This window comes from Mobula birostris, chromosome 13, assembly GCF_030028105.1.
Source record: "Mobula birostris isolate sMobBir1 chromosome 13, sMobBir1.hap1, whole genome shotgun sequence".
Taxonomy (NCBI): Eukaryota; Metazoa; Chordata; class Chondrichthyes; order Myliobatiformes; family Myliobatidae; genus Mobula; species Mobula birostris.
Window position 1 is genome coordinate 70,964,238 of NC_092382.1, and position 22,860 is coordinate 70,987,097.

The 22,860-nt window shown below is 43.9% G+C and overlaps 1 protein-coding gene across 1 annotated transcript in view; it reads right to left on the reverse strand.

Annotated features, from left to right (window-relative positions):
• Positions 1-22,860, reverse strand: part of LOC140207987 (uncharacterized) — a 133,750-nt gene that overhangs the window by 70,176 nt on the left and 40,714 nt on the right. The window contains 3 exon segments of the mRNA XM_072276519.1: positions 3,991-4,056; positions 4,151-4,322; positions 14,373-14,539. Coding sequence (XP_072132620.1) covers positions 3,991-4,056; positions 4,151-4,322; positions 14,373-14,539 — 405 coding nt within the window.

Here is a 22,860-nt window from a genome sequence, read left to right on the forward strand (position 1 = left end):
TTAATTTAGGCTGAAAGTTTGCCCTCCAAAGTGATGCCTTTGTGGCAAAGCTTGTAGGAGTACTCAGATAGATTCGGAGAGTGGGCAACACAAGAGTGGCAGATGGAATACAGTCTAGCAAATTGTATGGTCATGCACATTGGGGAGAGGAATGAAGGGGTAGACCATTTTCTAAATGGGGACAAAATTCAGAAATCAGAGCTGAAAAATTACTCTGCGGTCCTCATGAAGAATTTCCTAAATGTTGCTTTGTAGATTTTGTCAGTGGTAAGGAAGGTATGTGTAATTGTATTACTCATTTCGGGAAGACAATGAAATAACAAGGATGTAATTTTCAAGCTTTACAAAACACTGGTCAGATCATATTCGTAGTATTCTGAGAACGGCCTACCAATGGAGATTCGCAGAAGGTAACTCAATTTCCAAGGAGGAGAACACCAAGAGCATCAAGCAATTTCGAATCATCTTACTGTTCAATGTGGAAGGGAGGTATTTTTCAGTGTTGTTGCCCAACGCCGAACGGAATATCTCCAGAATAATCACAACATTGCAAAAGGGCGGGTTTAGCATAGGTTTCTTGGTGCCTAGAAAATCTAGGCGTGATCACTCAATTGATCAAAGCAGTATGAGAAGGTAAGGGAGATCTTTCCATCCTCTGACTGTATCTACAAATGCATGTAATTCTATACCGCCTAAGATGGTTAAGGTCGCCATCAAGAACGACTATGTCCTATTTTGGACAGGGAACTCTTTCTGGACTACTACAGCAATTGCAGTCCATGAGTCAGCTTTGGGACAGTCACAACTGGTTGGCATCGTCTTGAGAAGGTGGTCATAACAGGATGTCTGTGATACTCTTCCCCTTGGCGACCACCATGTTGCCCAACTCAGCAGAAGTATAGAGCAGAGGCCCAGGCCACATAGTCACATCTAGTGTCCGTCAATCATCTGAAAGTGCATTCACGGATGACCTGACTGTAAGAACAAGGTCAGTGCCAGGATGCAGACGGGTCCTCCAGGGTCTGGAGAAGCTCACACTTGGGTAAGGATGACCTTCAATCCTAAGAAATCAAAATTCATTACTCAATACAGGAAAGGTAGTTGACAATTTCGGCTTTAACCTGGAAGGCGCCCAATTTCTAAGGCTATATGAGAAGCCAGTGAAAAACCTGGTCCAAGTTTTTCATTGAAGAAATGAATGAAAAACTTCAGCATCCAATGAAGAAACAGCATTCAAGCATCCACATCCATCAAAGCAGCCGGAGAAGAGCTGCATAAATGGTTGACTGCTGTTGCTAAGTCACGGCTGCCAGACAAATTCAAGGCCTGGATTTACCAGCATGATATTCTCCCTCAGATCCACTGGACTCTGCTAGTCTCTGATGGCCCACTGTCAACAGCGGGGAAAAAAAATCAGCTGGTACCTAGGATGACGGTTATGTTTGCTTCGGAACCTAACCAGTATCGCCTTTTACGGGAAGCAAAACAGATTGAAACTCCCCATGAACAATCTGAGCGAGGTGTTATTGGTGCAATACAACGAGCCCAGGTACCCGAAGGTCTCACACACTGGCATTGATCTGAGGATACGACTGAACAAACTGAAGCACGCTGCGCCATTGGGTGCTGGTGAGCTCAGAGGGATGCAGGGCAGGCGGGCTTGGGCTGCTTCCCGACAATTCGCTTTGATAAAGTGCAAGGAAGAGCGAGGCGCCAGTTGGTCCAGGAAGAAGTGCGAACTGCTGAGGAGGAGCTACATACCAGCAAGATTGACGGCATACGTGGACAAGATGGGACAAAGTAATGGAGTGCAACATCTTGTTGTGGGAAATCTTGCGAGCTGAACCTCACCGTATCACGTTCCTGATCCAGTCGGTCTATGTCGTCTTGACAAGCCCAGCGAAACTTGACTGCTGGGCCAAGGCCGGAACACCTGCGTGTTCCCTTTGCTGAGGGAAGAGGTGCACACCCTCAGCTGCTGCTCAAAAGCCCTGGGGCAGGGCGAGTATCGTTGCCGCCAATCAGCTGCTGAATACAGTGAAGACACCTTGCGCATAGTCATCGCCCAGGCGAAACACCATCGTCCAGCAAAGCTTTTACTGAGGCAGGGTTAAGGCTCACATCCAACCTATGTCTTCTGCCAACATTCTGAGAACACCAAAGGACTGGCATTTGAGTGTCGACCAAGGGAAACGGCTCTGATTCCCTGAACACATTTGCTCGATCTTGTTTAGGCCAGACATAGTGCTGCTGTCAGTCATCTAGACTGGTGGTCATGTTGGAACTACAGCCTAGAGACGCTTGGGCATCTCAGGATCCCAGAAGAGGAATGTCGTCAGGATAGCACAGCGGCATCAAAGCGAGCCTCGACATGGTTGTGGATGTGACAGACACAAGTTGGGGCTTGATCACTTATGGCTGGGTTGCCCCAGTGTGTCGGATGTTGAAGGACCTGAAATACCCTGTGACCGCGGTGACATCACAATGATGTGTCTGAGTGCGTCCTTGAGCAGGCTGGACTCAATCTCTGAAAAAAAATGGATGTGCTAGCATTGCAGAGCAGATTCACGAAAATGATTCCATGAATGGAAGTGTTACCCAATAAGGAGAATTTTACTGCAGGAGTTTATGAGAATAGGATATATCCCATTGAAACCCATCTAATATTGGAAGGCAGATATATAGTGGACATAAAAGATGTATCCTATAATCCAGGAATTTTGGACCGGGTGCACATCCTTAGAATAGAATTGTGCCTGCTCTCATCAGAATTAATGAGAAATTCTTTGCTGGCGAGTGGTAATTGTGTGAAATTATTGCCGAATACGGCTGTGGAGGACGTGACTGGGTATATTTAAAGCAGACATTTATTGGGTCATGATCTATAAGAGTGTCAAGGTTTACTGCGAGAAGGAATAACAATAGGATTGAAAGGATTTGTGGAGCAAATTTGATCAGTCGGATGGCCTAATTCTGCTCATAGGTCGTATGCCCGTAGGCTGCACATGGAGTATTGATTTCACTTTTAATCTCAAACTGTCGGAAAACTGGAGAGGGTGAAGGAAATGTTCACCAGTATGTTGCCTGGATTCGACTGCATATGCAACAAGGAGATGTTTAACAAACTGGGTTTGTTTACTGTGGATATTTTGAGAGATCTGATAGAGGTGTATCAGATTGAGAGAGAGAGAAAGTTAGAGTAGAGAGCCATTACTTTTTCTCCAGGAGTGATGTGTCTAATACCAGAGGGCATTTGGTTTAGGTGAGATGGGTCCATTGAAAGAACATGCAGGAATTTATTGATTTATGTATTTGTTTGTTAGCTTGTTTTGTTCATAGAATGTACTGCCTGGATGGTTACTCAGGCAACTATGATAGTCGTGTTGAAGGTGCTCCTAGATATACACGTGAACCGGAAGGATATGATCAAAAATATAAAAAAGAGGGTTCCAGGAGTTTGTTTTTGTTGAACTACAGATATAAAGAGATGTATAATCAGTCAGCTTCACCATGCATGCCAGCTGCCGTACTATCCAAATATTTTCAAGGAACGATGCCTCAGAAAGTCGGCGATCATTATGAAAGACCGCAATTACTCAGCACATGCCATTTCCTCATTGTTACCGTCAGGGGTACAGAAGCCTGGAGCATACACTCAACGATTCAGAAACAGCTTCTTCCCCTAAGCCATCCGATTCCTAAATGAACATTGAACCCATGCACACTACCTCACTTTTCTATAAGATTTCTGTTGTTGCATTATCTTTAATTTAATTATTCAGTTATATATTTAACTGTGGTGCTATTTACTGTAACTCATTATTTCTTTATTACCATGCATTGCATTGTACTGCTGCCGCTATGTTAACAAGTTTCACGACATATTCTAGTGATATTAAATCTGATTCTGATTGATTTTGATTCTCAGGTTCTACTAAGTCACAGTCTAACACTTGAGATGTGGATTGAACTGTGCATTCCATCACTCACCTTTCAGTCGAGTGGGTAACTCAGATAACCCTCGGGCGACGCTCGTGTAGTCCTGTGGATCAGGGCCTGTTTAAATCAAAAGCTTTCATGAAAAGAAACCTAACATGCTTAAAACTGTGTATTTCAATGTGACTGTGTCCAGTGTGTGGCTTTAACATACCGAGCTCCTGTAGTTCCTTCAGTATTTTGTCCAACTCAGGTAACTCAGTCCTCATTTGCACAAAGGATTCCCACATCATCCTCCGGGTCTGCGAGCCTTTCCCCATCACCAAACTGAGGAAGAGTGTGGAACTCTCTGGACGGTTTCCCTTCTCTGTCAGTTCAGTGACTTTCTATAAAAGAGAAGCAATGAATTTATTGTAGCAGACAGAAAAGATGGAGCATGTGGAGGAAAGGACATGTTCATTGTCCCGGAAGCTTTGGAGCAGGTGCAGTCACTGGGCAGCCATCTCAGATAGTAAATCTGTGGATTCTGTCATTGACTGAAGGAAAGTCTAAATCAATACGGTGTAAGAATGGGGCTTTACTGACATTCTGCAGTAGGTGCAACGTGATTAATTTCCTCACTCTTTCAACGTGCAACATTACAGCAACAACATGTGACAACAAGAACGCAAGGCAGGGGAGAGCAAAAGGGTTGGAAAATCGATGGCGACCATCACTGAATCATGGCGGAAAGGAGATGATAGCTGTGTGCTTACAACCAAGGATACATATTATATCGAAATGTTAGGCAGATAGGTGGTGAGTTTAGGTTGACTCTGCTGGGAATAAAAACTTAGAAAGAGGTGACATCGAATCAGACGATTTTGAAACCTTGCGGGTAGGTAGAAAGTACAAAGGTAAAATGACCAGGATGGAAATTATATACAGGTCTCCAAGCTGTAGCAAGGACGTGGATTACAAATTACAACGGGAGATAGAAAATGCATGTGAAAAGATCAATGTTAAAATAGTCATGGTGGATTTCAATCTGCAGGTAGCTTTGGAAAATTAGTTTCTTGGAGCACTTCTGGAGTCTTAGGATAGATCATCCCAAAGATGAAGATTTGTTCGAAAGGGAGGAAGAACATCCATAGCTGGCGAGTATAATAATAATGGCCTCGTCAGTCTAAGTAGGCAATGGATGCGCCCGGTTGGGTGTGGAACAGCGTCGGCTGCGGCTGAATAAGCCGGTTCTTGAGCAACAGTCCGGGCGAAGACCTAGGCGATGAATATGGAGATCGTGGGCTACCAAGACATCAAGATCCCCCTCTGCTTCGTGAATCTGGTCCAAAGGAATACGAAGCAGTACATTTGGCATCAGCTTGGCTGCAGGAGCTGTCGAGAGGTGACGTGATACGTCATCCAACCACCTTAGGGGCTCCACTCCGGATTTGTGTAGGGTTAACTCCTTAGCCTTCTCTTCTCCCGAAGGTTCCCACAAGGCAGTGGGATCTGTAACCCTGGGTAAGGGCCCAGATCAGGTACTGTCAGCCAGAGTCAGCTGAGCCCGGGACTCCTGGCTGGCGAGTAAGCCAGCAGAAACCAAAGGAAAGGGTATCGAATATAGCAAAAGCAGTGGAAAGCTGGAGGACGTTGAAGCTTTTATAAATCAACTGAAGGCAACAAAAAAGTCACAACGAGAGAAAACATGAAATATGAAGGTAAGCTTGCTCATAATATAAAGGTGTTTTTCAAAATGTTCTTCAGATATGTAAAGAGTGAAACCGAGGGTATAGTAGATACCGGACTGCTGGAAAATGTAGATGGTGTCGTAGTCTTGGGGGACAAGGAATTGGCAGAAGATATTAGTGCGGCATGTATTTTACATCAGTTTTCATTGTAGAAGACATTAGAAATGTACCAGAAATTTGTGAATGTTGGGGGGGGGGGCACAGAAGTAATGTATTCTCAATTATTAAGCAGAAGGTCTTTGGGAAGCAGAAGGTACTAAAGATTGACGTATCACGTGTTCCAGCTGGACGACACCATATTGGCTGTGAAAGGGGTAGATGAAGAACCATTGTGGAGGTAGTCGTAATGATCGTTCAAGAATCACTAGATTTTGGAATCGTTCTCGAAGGCTGGAAATTTTAAATGTCACTTCACACCTTAAGAAAGGAAGGAGACAGAACAAAGGAAACAATGGGCAATTAACCTAATCAATGATCAGGAAAATGCTAGCAGTCAATTACTGGCGATAAGGATTCGGGGTATTTGGAGACATATGCCAAAATAGGCCAAAATCTATTAGGGGGAACCTTGACTGACAAATCTTTTGGAAATATTTGAGGGAATAGAAAGCAGGATCAACATGGGAGAGTCGGTGTAAATTGTTTACCTGGATTTTCATGGGACCTTCGTATACGTACCGCACATGAGGCTGCTTAAAAAGATTAAAAACCAATCGTGTAACAGGAAAGATACCAGCATGGGTAGAGAGTCCATGTTTATTTCCAGTTAAACATTTGGCTGAATGAAGAGAATAAAGAGGGCCTTTTCTTCTTGGATGCCATTGATTAGCTGTGTTCTGCAGGGGTAGGCTCTGGGTTCACTCCTTCTCATATTGTACGTCAATGACTTTGTCCACAGAATGATGGCTTTATGGCCTAGTTTGCGGACAATGTGAAGGTAAATACAGGATCAGGAACCATTTGAGAATGTTGGGAGTTCATAAAAGCAAAAGGACAGATTGAAAAAATGGACAAATCAGTGCCAGCTAGAGGACGGTATATGGGCATGCAATTCTGTAGAAGTAATGACGACGTAGACTATTTTCAAATCTGGGAGAAATTTCTGAATTCAGAGTTGCAGAGGGTCTTGGAAGACCTAGTTCAGGGGACCCTACAGATTGAGTCGGTGTTGAGAACGGTAAATACAAAGTTAGCAATTATTTTGGGAGGGTTATAATATAAGACCACTGTTGTAATACTTTGGCACTGGTCGAATGTCACTTTCATATTGTGATCAGTGTTGGTAGCCTTATCTGTGAAAAGATATGATGCTATTGGAGAACGTCTAGAGGAGAATCAGGAGAATGATCCGTGGAATAAAAGGGTTAATATATGAGGAGCGGCGGGTGACTCTGCACCTGTACTCGGTAGAGTTTAGAAGGACAAGGGTGAATGTCATTGAAACCGACGGAATGTTGAAAGTTGCAGATAGAATAGGTGTGGAGAGGACGTTGACTAAAATGGGGACGTTTATTGTCATGGGGAGTCTCGAACCGGAAGACACAGCCAGCGAGGGTCATTTAGAATGGATGAGGAGGAACGTCCCTAGCTGGAGGTAGAGAATCTGTAGCATTTATTTGCTCAGACAGCTGTGGGCATCGAGTAATTGTGTACATTTAAGGTGGAGGTTAGTAGGTTGGCAATGTTTACCGGGAGAAAGCAGGATCAGGGGATGAGAGAGATAATAAATCAGCAATGATGGAATGGAGGATAGGCCGAATGGCCTATTTATGATTCTATGCCTTCTGGTCTTATGATTGACGTGTGAAAACAACACAATGTCCAGGCGACTGTCTCGGGATTCGGATTTTTACTGCCTGTTCACTAATGCTCTGAAATTGTGTCACTTCCTCAATGCAGCAATGGGCTTACTGATCAGTGGGGAATTCTAAATTAAACATATTCAACTATATTATCTTAGGATGGATTGAAGGTCATTGATAATGCAACTAAAAATGAATGGGTCTTAGAAACTGTTCTGAGAACAAAAAACTGCTGTGATATTCTGGTGTTAGAATGATTGATCTCCAAGACAGGTTATCAAAAGAGAAATGGAAAGATGTTGCATAATAGGAATAATGGACAATAATCATGGAACGAATCAGCATAAGTTCCTGAGGTTCCACTGCATTGGAAAATTATCCCAGTTTCACTACAACTAGGTCTGAGGAGTAGCAGTTGTGAAAGGGATTTAAAGATGTAATTTCCATACTACTAAATTTGAAGAATTCAGATGATGAATTTATAGATGAACTTCATATTTACAGACGACTCCTCTTTACTGAACAGCGGGCTTTGGATAACACCTGTCTATTATAGACAGATCCACTGAGTCCCAACGAGAACAGAATCAGTCGTGGGTGTAAATCATTTAATATTCCAATACCACACATGGCTGGACAGTTCAGATCTTGGATATGACCATCAGTGCTTGTGAAGTCCATGGACAGTGGCCTGAAATACCATGTTCATGTCTATCTTTAGGTAGATATTCAGCAAGTCAACAGTTTTCTTTTTTTTTTCCGGTTTGTCCTTTATCTGCCCTTTTAGGGCAACCTGGTGATTTCTGGTGTCATGAGTTGTCAGATTCCTGCATGGTAGATCGTGTCTTATAGAGTTTTTCGAGGACGTTACCAGGAAATGTTGATGATTGCTCAGAAGTGGATGTGGTCCACCTGGACCTAGGCGCACATTCGGACCAGATATCACTTCATTTGGATATCGCCCATATACGAAGAGACAGACATTGAAGCGGGTCAATAGTTCACAAGCTTTAATGTTAACAAAGTTAGAAGAAAAGGAAAACAATAAACGTTACATCAAACAGGCCGTTAACAATTACTCTCAAATGGAAAAAGAAGCCAACACCGCAGCCAAAAGGAATAGCTAAATACATATAAAAAAGGAAACAATGAAAACCGGTCGTCTTCATAGACAGTTGACTCGACTGCCCGATTTCTCATGCAAGACTGAATGCAAGCAGGCAGCGAACCGTACTGTACTTCCAGAAAAATAATAGTTAAATACTGTCACAGTGAAATAATACTTAGCTGACATATGCATATTCATCAGCACAATTGCTGTATTTGCTCAGCTGCCGAATCTGTGATTGTAACAGGAACCACTTCCCTAGGCTCCTGAGGTGCAGCAGACCTGTGTGTGCTGGAAGTCCTGGATAAGCGACTTGTCCAGGATGTTTTTCGCCGGGATCCAAGTACGTTCTTCTGGACCATACCCTTCCCAGTCCACAACGTACTGAACTTTACCACGTACCGGGCGAGGTACCAGGAGCTGACGTACAGCATAGATCAGAGAACCATCTACCAACCGACAAGACGGGAGAAGTTGTGTGACTGCGCCTGTGGAAGAGGTAGCAAACGGTTTAAGCTGGGAGACATGGAATACACGGTGAATCTTCAGTGATGCTGGTAGATGCGATCTATACAAAACATTGCTGCCTGCCTTTACCAATTCAAACAGTCCCACGTAACTCGTTGCTAACTTGCGTCTCTCGTCTGCTAGGGGATGACAACAATACTGCCTGTCCTTGGACGTAGATGGCCACTGCAATTGTCTCTTTATGAACTCCTGGGTCCAGTGCATTGCTGGATCTCCAGCCAGACGACTTGTGTGTCCTCCTTTAAACATGTTAGGCGCTCCGCATCAGGGACGAACAGCCGTAAGGAAGTTCAGACACCCATGCCTATGTCCGACTGTTGGGCGGCCCTCATCTCCGCCTCTATCCTTCAGATCACCGTTGGAGCAATACATGAGCGAGGAAGCTTGGGCTCTGTATCGAAATTGCCCTCAGATCCATGGAACTGCCGGGAGAGAGCGTCGGCCTCAGTATTCTTGCAGCCGAGAGGATAGGTGAGGATGGAATTGAACTGTGCGAAGGAAAGACTCCACCGACCTTGAAGATAGATGAGTCTCTTTGCATCCTAAATTTAAGAGAGATCCTTGCTATCTGTGCAGACCAAGAAAGGATGTTGTGCCCCTCCAGGCAGTGTTGCCATTACTCCCTGACAGCCAGAAGTTCCCGGTTTCAACATCAGAGTTTCTCTGAGCCAGGGTCAAGTGAGGAAAAAGAAATACACAATGGCAGAGCCGACTATCCGCAGAAGAGCACTGAGAGAGGACAATTCTAATGCCAACACTGGCTATGAATGACTGTGACGTGCCTGGTGAGTGCATTTATGGAAGATGCGATAGAGCCGAAATTCCAGAAGAAGCGGCGATAAAAGTTTGCAACACGCATGAAGTGCTGCACTTGTTTGATTGTAGATGATCTTGGAACTCTGGATAATTGTCTGATCTTTATTCTGGTCCATTTGAACAGTGGATGCGGTAAGCATATAGCCCAAAAAATGACTCCTGGTCTTTATGAAACTCACACGTTTCGTGCTTGGCGTACAGGCTATTTCCAAGGAGCTCTATGTGCACCTACTGAAAGTGCGAGAAGATGTGTTCCCAATGAAAGGGGCAGAAGATAAGGATGACAGCCAAATACACGAACGCAAGCTGTTTCAACATGTCCCTAAGTATCGTTAATTCAGGCCCGGGATACAGCGGATGTGTTGGCCACACAAAAATGCATCGCCAGATACTCATAGTGGCCATTAGAGGTGCTGACAGCTGTTTTCAACTCTTCTCCTTCTTTCATGTGAACTAGATTGTAAGCATTGCACAGATCAGTTTTGGACAACATTGTTGCTCCCTGGAGATGTTCAAACGCAGAGGTCAGCAGTGGAAGAAGGTAGCGGTTCTTCACAGTGTTGTTATTCAGGGGCCGATAATCAATGAAGGGACGGAACTTGTCATCTTTCCTGCTCCCAATGAAGATTGATTCTGCCGGCGAGGTTGACGGATGCATAAAGCCCATAGCCAATGCCTCCCAGACATATTTCTCTGTAGCCACCATTTCAGGACGAAAGTGTGAAAACATCAGCCCTGGAAAGGGCTAGTACCAGGTAGCAGGTCTATAGCATAGTCGGATGGCCGGTGTGGGGGTACGGAAGTAGCCGTCTTTTTTTATTGAAGAACTCAGGAAGTTACGCATATTTATTTCCAGACAGGTCCACATCTTTAGCGGACACAGGAGAGGATTCATGGAACGAAGCTTGAGCTGACTGGTAGACAGGGATGCCAGTCCCCACTCTTGGAGTGCTTTCAGAGACCAATTGATTTGTAGTTTATGCTAGGATTACCAGTGGAGACGAAGTGCAGTGACTGTTCAGGCAAATCAACCAGATAGAAAGAGACTTCTTCACGATGGACGCCTTTGAGCACAAGTTTGTGGGGTTCGATAGAATGTGTGGCTGAAGCGCAGATGTTGACTGTCCATTCCTTTGCTGTTGCTCTTGAGGTATGGAGATGTCTATGAGACTCACAGCTGCAGCAGTCAATAAACTCCTTGGGGTCATGGGTTCAAGACCCCCACGATAAGGCAGCAGCTAGTATTACATAATTAGAGAAAGTTTATGAAATACTTAAATGACTCGTCAGGACTTCCCTCCCTGCTGACGGGTGTCCTCTTTTACTGGACGGTTGGGATGTCCTGTACAGCCACATTAGGGGCAGGAACCTGTTCCCCTGCGCTGGTTTTGATCTTCCTGACACAAGCGCATCCGCCATACATGCATAGGCTTCTTCGTTGACTGGGTGCTGGGTGATGAAGGAGTGGGAGGAGCAGGGAGTGCGGTGAAAGATGGTGATCAGAGAGAGCGTAGGAAGCTTGAAATATACTTTCCTTGCGCCACTCAGTTACCCATCATCAACTCAAATAGCCAGGTTAGTCAGGTCATCTAGACTGTCCTACACATCCATTCAGAACCCCTGTGTTCTGTCCACGCTGGCAAACAATGATGTGCGATCACTCATTATAACCTGTCTTGACTGGAAGAATGCAGAATTTAACTGCACAGGCTCTCACCGCCCCTTTGCCTTGGCACAGGTCCAGGAGTCAGTGGGTAGCCTCCTTAGCCAGTGCTGCAAAACTATCCTTCACTCTGCAGCAATGAAACATTGGAACTACTGGACTGCTGGGTATCCTTGCTACCGTAATATGGAGAACAGGCTGAGTTGATGTCCATCTGGGAGTTTGACCCATACACGCAAGCTTTCGCGCATATCAACAAAACTATCAAACCGGGCTTGAATGTCAGCTGACACTGGGTAATAAAATACTTACAACCATCGAGATCTTCCTGGTGGAGGAACACGGTTCCTGTTCTGACGCGGGTGTCTGTCAGGTTCTGAATGCATGAGTCATTTCAGGTCCGACAGCGGGAATATTAGGACCAGACATTGTAGGGGCAGCACAAAAAGAAGACCTGCGAGATGCTGAGAGTGAGACTGACGCAGACTGAGGTGCGGAATTGACGAGAACCCTAATGGCTGCCAGATGACACTGGCTGTCTGCAGTGAGCTCGTGGACGTCGTCCGTGAGTCCGGAAATCGCAGGCAACTGACTGATTGTCTGCGGTGAGCTGTTGAACAGTTGCTGCAGTGGATGATAACTGTTCCTCCATGTGAGTCTCACTTGTCGGCACGAGATTATCACCCTTATTGCTTCTGTAACTTCACTCAGAACAGATTCAATTGCTCCTAGCTTGTCCCCTACCTGTTCAAGCAACCTCAGGGGCAAGGTCAGTGCTTTTCTCTCTCTGCTGGGTCCATCTCTGTGTATTGCAACTTGCTGTCAGTATCTTCAGATATGACCCAGGAGCGGTGGGGGGGAGAGGGGGAGAGGGGGAGAGGGAGGGAGGGGGAGAGGAAGGGGGAGACTGAATAAAACTGGTCAATAGGGGAAGGAAAACAATAAACGCTAGGCCAAACAGGGCTGTTAAGTAAATCTCTCAAATGGAAATCGAAGCCAACAACCCGGAAGAAATTTAACAATTGAACACAAAATGAATACAGCTAATCTGCAGAGTCAGTTTACTAGACAGACCAACTACTGAAACAAGGCCGAATGCAAGCAGGCATCGAAACATTGCTGTGCTTTGCTCAGGTCTCGACAAGCACTACGACGAAAAGAATGGAGTTAAATGCCATCACAATGAAATAATAATGAAATGACACCTGCATTTCCACAAACGCAATGGCCGAATCTACGGTATGCTGATCCTTGGTTATGACACAATAAGTTCAGTTACTCAGCATTCAGGAGGAGGTAGTCAATTGGAATAGGCATTGCCTTCCTGGAAGAAGCCAAAGAGGTGTAGTAGATAATTGAGTCTCTGACTGTAGGCCTGTAACTATTGGAGTGCCGCAGGGATCGGTGCTGGGCCTTTCGGTCTTTATCATTTATATCAATGATCTGGATGACAATATGGTTAATTGGATCAGCAAATTTAAATGATACCAGAACTGGAAGTGCAGTGAACAGCGTGGAAAGCTATCGTGGCTTGCAGCTTGACCGGCTGGAAAATGGGCTGAAAAATAGCAGATGCAATTCAATGCAGACACATGCCAAGTGTTGCATCATGGTAGATTCACACAGAGCAGATCTTGCACAGTGAATGGTTGGAAAATGAAGGAATGTAGCAGACCAAAGGTATCCAGAAACACATTTTCATAATTCAGCGAAAGGGGCGGCAGATTATGATAGGATTTTAAAGACTGCTTTTGTCACATTAGACTTCAGAAATGAAAATACGGAATACAGGAGAAGAAGTGTTAGATTGAACCTGTATAAGATATTGGTGAGACTGAATTCAGAATCTTGTGTGCATTCATGGTCACCGACGTAGAGGAAAGCTGTATATTAGGTTGAATGTGTACTGAGAAAATTTAACCAAGTTGTTGACGGGACTGGAGGACCTGAGTTATAAGGAAAGATTGAATTGGTTAAGATTTTATTTGTTGCATGGATATTTGATAGAGGTATGTGAAATTATGAGGTGCACAGATCAGAAGATTGCAAGCAGGCTTTTTCCGCTGAGGTCGGGCTTTGCTACAACACACGGTAATCGATTAAGGGTGAGAAGTGAAAACTTTAAGGGGAACGTGAGGGGAACCACTCAGGGGGTCGAGGGAGTGGATCGTACTACCGGTGCGTGTTGCAAGCATGTTCAATTTCAACTGTTACCAGAATTTTGGGTAGATACATGAATGGTAGGGGTACAGAAGGTTATGGCCGTTGGGAGTAGGCAGTTTAAATGGTTAGACAATGACTAGATGGGACAAAGGGCCTGTTTCAGTCATCACTTTTCTATAACTCAATGAAAGGTCAGCCACCCATTTTTGGGGAATTCAGATGGAGGTGAGAACATGTGTGGCTAGCTGCTTTCCGACCCTCAGTATGTGCAATGAAGCCCAGTTTTTTATTTATCCTGGGTTAATGAGCTCAGCTGAATTTGACCGATGGTCCTGATAATATGTGAAGTTAACTTTAGACTGAATGCCTGCTCAACAGTCCAGATGCGCAGCCCCTACTCTTATACCACAGCGATAAATACAGCAGGTGCAAGAGGAGAAGGGTATGCTGAACCTGTAGTTCCCTGTGCTCCCCACCTTAACAGGCTTTTACAGCTAAAACCAGATCTGCTGGAGACAAGCCAGAGATACAACTTCCAGAGTCAGATGTAAATTCTAGAACGTGCAGGCGATTATCACTATTCCCTTTGATATCAACAGTTATGTCACAATATATGAAATACTCACCTCATTTTCTTGTGCACTGAAATGTCCCTCCTTTGTCAACATCCAACCCAGTCTTTCAACCTTTTCTTCAATTGCTTGTTTCAGTCTGTCCCTGTAGAACTTTGTTAGTTGGTACAGTCGATACTCGTCCCACTGAGCCAGGAGCTCAGAGATTGTAGATTCTGTAGCTGTGAATTTAAAAAGGATAAGGTAGACACGAACTCGAATATCCCTCGTCTCCACTGCTGTCACCTTACGCAGCAAATCAATCATGTCTCGAATCTTAGTGTTACCTACATTTAGCTACAAAATACGGATTTTCTTCCAATCTTTTAAAACCGACATAACAATGCTCTGGACATCAGTTTACCAGAAGGACCAGTTCCCCACAGTCTTACTCCCAAACCACCCTCTCATCCAGTACAAATATGGCCAATAAATACTGTGATTGTCAATGATTCTCGCTTCTCTGAGATACTCTCTTCATCTGAGCGACTACTTTTCCTTAATTCACATCAAATAAATTATCTTAATCTGGGCAGCTGCATTTCCTTCAATACACATCATACAAATCCTCGCTTCAGGTAGTACATTTCCTGTAGTGGGGTAAAGGGTGCCCCACTACACCACATGTACCACACTCACATAGTATTTTCTCCTCTCTGACCAACCCTCCAAGTGCGTCTATTCCTTGGCGCACTTCCCACGGTCCCCTTGTAAATTTATAATAAGTTTGAATGGCCTTGACAGAGTAGATGTGGAAAGGAAGTTTCCCATGGTAGGAGAGTCTGAGGCAAAACAGACATGCGGAGCAATTTCTTTAACCAAAAGGTGGTGAATTTGTGGAATTTGTTCCCACATGCAGCTGTGGAGAACAGGTCGTTGGGTGTATTTAAGGTAGAGAGTGATAGGTTCTTGATTGGACATGGCATCAAAGGTTACGGAGGGAAGGTCGAGAACTGGGGTTGAGGAGAAGCAAAAAAAGAGGATCAGCCATGATTGAATGCTGGAGCAGACTCGATGGGCAGATGGCCTAATTCTGGTCCTATATCTTATGATCTTATAATCCCCTTCATTGTCCAATGTACCAGCAATTCTGGTAGCATTTGCAAACGCAAGAATGACATTAACAACTTTATCTCCCATATCTTTAATACAGATAGCAAACAGTGGATCCAGCATTCATAGATACCACTAGTCACAAGCCGACAATCTGAGTAGCTCTCTATTATTAACTGTCTGATTCCTTTCACCTGGTCATTTTTGTATCCAATTGTCCAGATCGTTCACAGGGAAATTAATCCTAGACTTGTATATGGTGACAGATGTGTACTTTGCTAATAAATTCACAGTGAATTTTGAACTTTTAATAAATGCAAAGGTCTGTGAATGTAGCAGCTCAAGTAGGCAATGTGTGGAGGCAATTGTTAACATTTTGACATCATTTGTTGCAGCACAGAGTACACTTGCAGGGAAGTCTTCTGACAACTTTATAAGTTGGTTGGGTCAGTCGGAACAGCGTGTGTAGTTCTAGTAACAATACAACCGGATGGATGTATTTGTACTGAAGAGAGTGCAGAAAAGATTCAGCAGGGGATTGCTTGTGATTGAATATTTCAATTACAGAAGATCGTATCGATAGTTTCTGATTCAAAGTCTCGGCCCAGACATTCCTTATTCATTTTCCCCCATAGATACTGCTTGACCTGCTGACACCCTCCCTTTTTGTGTGTTACGTGTTCTCGTCACTGAGTTGAAATGCCTTGGGATTCACATTAATCATACCCCTGATAGCCTTGTTTCATTCCATGATTGTCTCCTGCTCGTTCATATTCCTCAAAGACTCTGTGCTATTTCCGCGTAGAAGGACCTAAAGCATCCTTTTAGAAAACTACGTTCACCATTTGTCCTCAGCCCAGACTTTGATTAGTGCATTAAAACATCCAAACAGACATAATTTTCTCTACAAAGAGCTGTCTCCTGCTCCTGGGCCATTCTCAACACTGGTAATGTTCTCGGCTCGGCTGCCAGAAACAGATTCTGAAAACACCCTTCATCACCATTGCACTGCAGCCCAGAAAACCAGTTGGAAATTGCTGATTGTCCTTCCAAATCCCAAAATTCTTTGTTACCACGCAATCTCTTAAATCCCAGAAATGCTTCAATTATCTGGCGGTGACTTTCAGAAATGAATCTTGGAGTGTCTTCAACATCAGTGCCTGTCTAGAGGTGAAACAGACTTGACTGTTCCCTTCACTTCCATCACTCACAAGAGCTAAGTAATCCACTAATATTAAAGCCTATAGCAACTATTTCTTCAGATACAAAAACTGTAAAAGAGAGTTAAGAGTGGATATGGAAATCAATACGTAGTGTGCATCAGTTTTCACAGTGGAAAACACTAGCAATATGTTGGAAGTTTCAGGTGTCAGGTGTAATGAAGCGTATGAAGTTACCATTACTCGGGAGGAGGGTTTTGAGAAAATGAAAGGTCTGAAAGTACAGTAGTCACCTGGACCAGGTGTTGCACTTCCCAGAGTTCTGAAAGAAGTGGCTAAAGTAATCGTACAGGCATTAATAATGATTTTTCAAGAATCACTAGATTCTGGAATGGTTCCAGAAGTTTGTAAAATCCCAAATGCCCATTCCACGCTTCAAGAAGGGAGAGAGGCAGATGAAAGGAAACTATAGGCTAGTTTGTCTGACCTCAGTTGTTAGGAAGATGTTGCAGTCTATTACTAAGGATGTCTCAAAATACTTGGTGGCACATGATACAATAGGTCGTAGGTCATAGTTTTCTCAACAAAACATCTTGCCCGACAGATCAGTTGCAATTCTCTGAAGAAAGAACAAATAGACAATAGTGAATCGGTTGATATTCTGTAGTTCGATTTTCAGAAGACCTTTAAAAAGATGCCGCACGTAAGGCTGCATAACCAGCTACGAGCCCATTGTAGTACAGGAATGAATCGAGAATGGATAAAACAGGAGTTGTTTGGCAAGGTGCAAAGAGTGCCAATAAAGGGAGCATCTTCTGCTTGGCCGTGTGACTAGTGGTGTGTCCCCAGCAGTCTGCGTTAGGTCCGGTTCTTTTTTACGTTATATGTCATTAATTTGGATGACAGAATTTATGGTTTGTTGCAAGTTTGCAGGTGATCTGAAGACAGAAGAGGTTTCGAGGAAGTAGAGATGTTACAGAAGGACTTTGACCGATTAGGGGAATGGGCAAATAAATGGTAGATGGAATACAGTGTTTGGAAGTGTACTGTAATGCAATTCGTAAAAAAAAGGAAATGAAAGTGTTGACTATTTTCTAAATGGAGAAAAAATACAAGAAACTGAGGTGCAAAAGAATTGGGAGTCCTTTTGCAGGATTCGCTACGGTTATTTTGCAGGTTGAGTTTGTGGTGAAGAAAGCAAATACAATGTAGACATTCATGTCAAGAGACTAGCATATCGAACCAAGGATATAATGATGACTATTTATTTTTAAAAATGGTGAAGCCTCACTGGGAATATTGTGAGCAGTGTTGGGCCCCTCATCTTAGAAAAGCTATGCTGAAACTGCAGAGGGTTGAAAGGAGGTTCACAAAAATGATTCCAGGATTGAATAGCTTGTCACATGAAGAACATTTGATAGCCCTGGGCCTGTATTCAGTAGAATTTAAAAGAATGACTGTGACCTCATTGAAACCAATCGAATGGTGAAATTACTTTTTTAGATTTGTTGTGGAGAGAAGGGCTGTAATATTGGGAAAGTCCAAGACCAGCCCCAGAAGAGAGTGGCGTCCTTTTAGAATATAGGTGAGGACAAATTTCTTTATCCAGAGAGCAGTGACTCTGGACTGGGCAAAATCGCAAATCAACAACTTCTTTCTCTATCTTATTACCATAACACCATAAGACCATAAGACATAGCAGCAGAATTAGGCCATATGGCCCACCGAGACTGCTCGACCATTCAATCAAGGCTGACAGTTTTTAAAAAATCTCGTCCTCAACCCCAGTTCCCGGCCTTCCCCCGTAACCTTTGTTGCCATGTCCAATAAATAATCTATCAATGTCTGCCTCAGATAAAACCAAGAACATGGCCTCCACAGCTGCAAATTCCATAAATTCACCGCCATTTGTCTAAAGAAATTTCTCCGCATCTCCTTTTTAAAAGGACGCCCCTCTGTCCTGAGGCTGTGCCCTCTTGTCCGAGACTCTTCCACCATGGGAAACATCCTTTCTGCATCTTCTCTGACTATGCCTTTCAACATAAGACTACAACATATAGCAGCGTAAGTAGGGCATTCAATCATGGGCTGATCTACTTCATCCAGTCATCCCCACAATCCTGCTTTCACCCCATATGCTTTGATGCCCTGGCTAATCAGGAATCTATCTATCTCAGCCTTAAGTGCACCCAATGACCTGGCCTCCACAGCCACTTGTGGCAACAAATTCCACAGATTTGTCACCCTCAGACTAAAGTAATTTCCCCGCATCTCAGTTCTAAAAGGAAGCCCTTCAATCACGCAACGAATGGGAATAAAATAATCCTTTTCTGGTTGGCTGTCCCGTGACTAGTGGTGTTCCGCAGGGGTCGGTGTTCAGACCACTTCTTTTCCTGCTGTATATTATTGATTTAGACGATGGAATAGATGGCTTTGTTGCCAAGTTTGTTTCTCCTACAATGGAGTCTGTCTTACCTCCGTACTTGGGTTCCAGTTTCGACATTTACCACATGTTCTCTAATTCCAATGTCTACAAACTGCAAGTGTGTAGAATGACCCACGGATGTGATGTCCGAGTAAATAGTCCGTGATTCCCCGTTTTATATCTACATAAATAAAATAAAAATCGGCGGGATACATTGACCAAAAGGATGTGGCGGTGCTGCTGCTTGACTCATGACTACTAGCTACTCGTCCAGTCATGAACGCTCTGCTTGAAGAAAGTGAGAAAATGATCCCTGCCGAAACCACGGACGCTGAGGAAACTCTCTAAAATTGTTGCAGCCCGTTAAATGCAGATTTCTGAATTTGGTAAACGTTGGTGGAATTGGTGATCACCCCTGTGAATGTGCGCATTCAGAATTGCTTTTTGTAGGGCGGCGTACAACCGCTCCGTTCGAACGTTCCAGAGTGATGGTTACTGTCCAGCAAGAGTTCTCACTCAATGTCAGCAAGACTAAGGAATTGATTACAGCCTTCAGGAGAAGGAAACCAGAAGTCCCTGAGGCATTTCTCATCAGAGAATCAGAAGTGGAGTGGGTTAGTGACTTCAAATACCTAGATGTTATCAGTTTGGAGGAACTGTCTTGTGCCAAGCACGAGTGCAATTCTGAAGAAAACACGGCAGCGCCTCAATGTTTTAGCAGTTTTCGGAGATTTCTCATCACATCTAAAATGTTGACAGATTTCTATGAATACGTAATGCAGTATATTGAACAGCTGCATGGCAGCCTGTCATGGATGCACCAATGCTCTAAAATGTAATGGATAGGGTACAGTTCATGAAGCATACAGCGCTCCCTATCATGGATCCTGCTGTAATCTCCATGTTTCTGCATGCAGTCATCCACTTATGCGATGGCTGGTCTCCACAGATTTGCGCTGCCCATACTCATCCATTTCTCCATTCTTCTTCTTTTCCTTATCAGATCAGTCTGTTATGTTTCAATTCACTGCCTGAATCTGATCTGACTGACCTGCATCAGTTTCTACTTGTATTCGGCCCAAGGCCACAACGATATTATCTTAGTTTTTTTTTCATCCCAGACTTGCAACCTAGATCATTTATTTTGTTATTTCCCACCCAGACTAGTTCAAACCCAAACAACCAGGACAGCTAAAACACTGGGCCCAAACCATCAATGACAGGTTGCATTCCCAAATGAAAGCCGTGGAAGAATCATCAGGTACGTCGTCTGCTGAAGGCTAGATCTGTGGCATTAAAGGCTGGCGACACAGATCTGTACCACAGGACCAAGTATGAGGCGAATGGCTATCACAAGGGCGAAGAGACAATTTCTTATGATGTTGGAGGTGACATTGGATGTCGACAACTCTGGCAGAGTTTGCAAACAATTAATTCCTACAAAGTGAAACCCAATTGAATGAATGGTAGTGATGCTTCACTACCATATAACCCAAAAACTTCTATGCCCACATTGAAAGGAAGAATATAACTACAGCTGTGACAATCCGTGATGGACTTGGTGACCCTGTGATCTGTCTGTCAGGGGCCGATGTTAGGATGTCTTTAAAGAAATCGAACCTCCGAAAGGTGGAAGCTGCCGACGGAGAACATGATAAGGCGCAGAAAACTTGTGCTAACCAACTGGTGGAAGTATGCACGGACATTTTAATTTCTCACAGCTACAGACGGAAGTTCCCACTTGCTTCAAAATGGCAACAATTATACCAGTGCCAAAGAAGAATAATGTGCGCTGCCTTCATGGCTATTGCCCCGTAGCACTCATATCTACAGTGATGAAATGATTTGATAGGTTGGTCATGACTCGACTCAGCACTTGCCTCAGCAAGGACCTGGACCCATTGCAATTTGCCTATCGCCACAATAGGTCAACAGCAGGTGCAATCTCAATGGCTCTTCACACGGCCTTAGACCACCTGGACAATACAAACAGCTGTCAGGATGCTGTTCATCGACTATAGCTCAGTATTTAATAACATCATTCCCACAATCCTGATTGAGAAGTTACAGAACCTGGGCTCCTATACCTCTCTCTGCAATTGGATCCTAACTAGAAGACCGCAATCTGTGCGGATTGGTTTTAACATCGCCGCCTCGCTGCCGATCAACATGGTGCAGCTCAGAGGTGTGTGCTTAGCCCACTGCTCTGCTCTCTCTACCGTCATGACTGAGTGGCTGGGCATAGCTCAAATACCATCTATAAATCTGCTGATGATACAACCATTGTTGGGAGAATCTCAGATGGAGACGAAAGGGCGCACATGAGTGTGGTATGCCAACATGTGGAGTGGTGCCGCAACAACCTGGCACTCAACGTCAGTAAAGCAAAAAAAAAGCTGATTGTGGACTTCGGGAATGGTAAGATGAAGGAATGCATACCAATCCTTAAAGAGGGGTCAAAGTGGAGAGAGTGATCTGGGTGTCAAGATCTCCGCGGACCTAACCTGGTCCCAAAATACCGATGTAACTACAATGAAGGAAGGCAGCGTCCATATTTCATTAGGAGCTTGTAGAAATTTGGTACGTCAACAAAAAAACACTCAATATCTTCTATAGATATACTGTGGAGAGAACTCTAACAGGCTGTATCTTTCTCTACTACAGGGGAGGGGGCTACAGCAGAGGACGAAAGAAGCTGCAGAGGGCAAGAAATTTCTTCCGCTCCAGCTTGGGTACTAGCCTACAAATTACCCAGGTTACCTTCAAGGAGCGGTGTCTCTGAGAGGCAGCGTCCATTTTTAAGGACCTCCATGGACCTCCAGCACCAAAGGCATCCTCTTTTCGCATTTTACCCCCACTGCCATCCGATTCCTGAATGGACAGTGATCCCGTGAACAATACCTCACATTTTTAATATATATTATGTCCGTTGTTGCACAATTTTTAATCAGTTCAGTCTACGTTTACTATAATAGATATTATTATTATATTTCTTTTTCTTCTGTATTATATAGAGAATTGAACTGCTGCTAACTCCTGGGTGACCAAGGATGGGAGCTCACTGTTCAGGGATATTCAATATTCAGGAGGGATAGACATGAAAGAAAAGGAGGTGGGGTGGCGTTGCTGGTTAAAGATGAGATTAACGCAATAGAAAGGAAGGACATAAGCCGGGAAGATGTCGAATCCATATGGGTAGAGCTGCATAACACTAAGGGGCAGAAAACACTGGTGGGAGTTGTGTACAGGCCACTTAACAGTAGTAGTGAGGTTGGGGATGGTATTAAACAGGAAATTAGAAATGTGTGCAATAAAGGAACAGCAGTTATAATGGGTGACTTCAATCTACATGTAGATTGGGTGAACCAAATTGGTAAAGGTGCTGAGGAAGAGGATTTCTTGGAATGTATGCGGGATGGTTTTTTGAACCAACATGTCGAGGAACCAACTAGAGAGCAGGCTATTCTGGACTGGGTTTTGAGCAATGAGGAAGGGTTAATTAGCAATCTTGTCATGAGAGGCCCCTTGGGTAAAAGTGACCATAATATGGTGGAATTCTTCATTAAGATGGAGAGTGACATAGTTAATTCAGAAATAAAGGTTCTGAACTTAAAGAGGGGTAACTTTGAAGGTATAAGACATGAATTAGCTTAGATAGACTGGCAAATGACACTTAAAGGATTGACGGTGGATATGCAATGGCAAGCATTTAAAGGTTGTATGGATGAACTACAACAATTGTTCATCCCAGTTTGGCAAAAGAATAAATCAAGGAAGGTAGTGCACCCGTGGCTGACAAGAGAAGTTAGGGTTAGTATCAATTCCAAAGAAGAAGCATACAAATTAGCCAGAAAAAGTGGCTCAC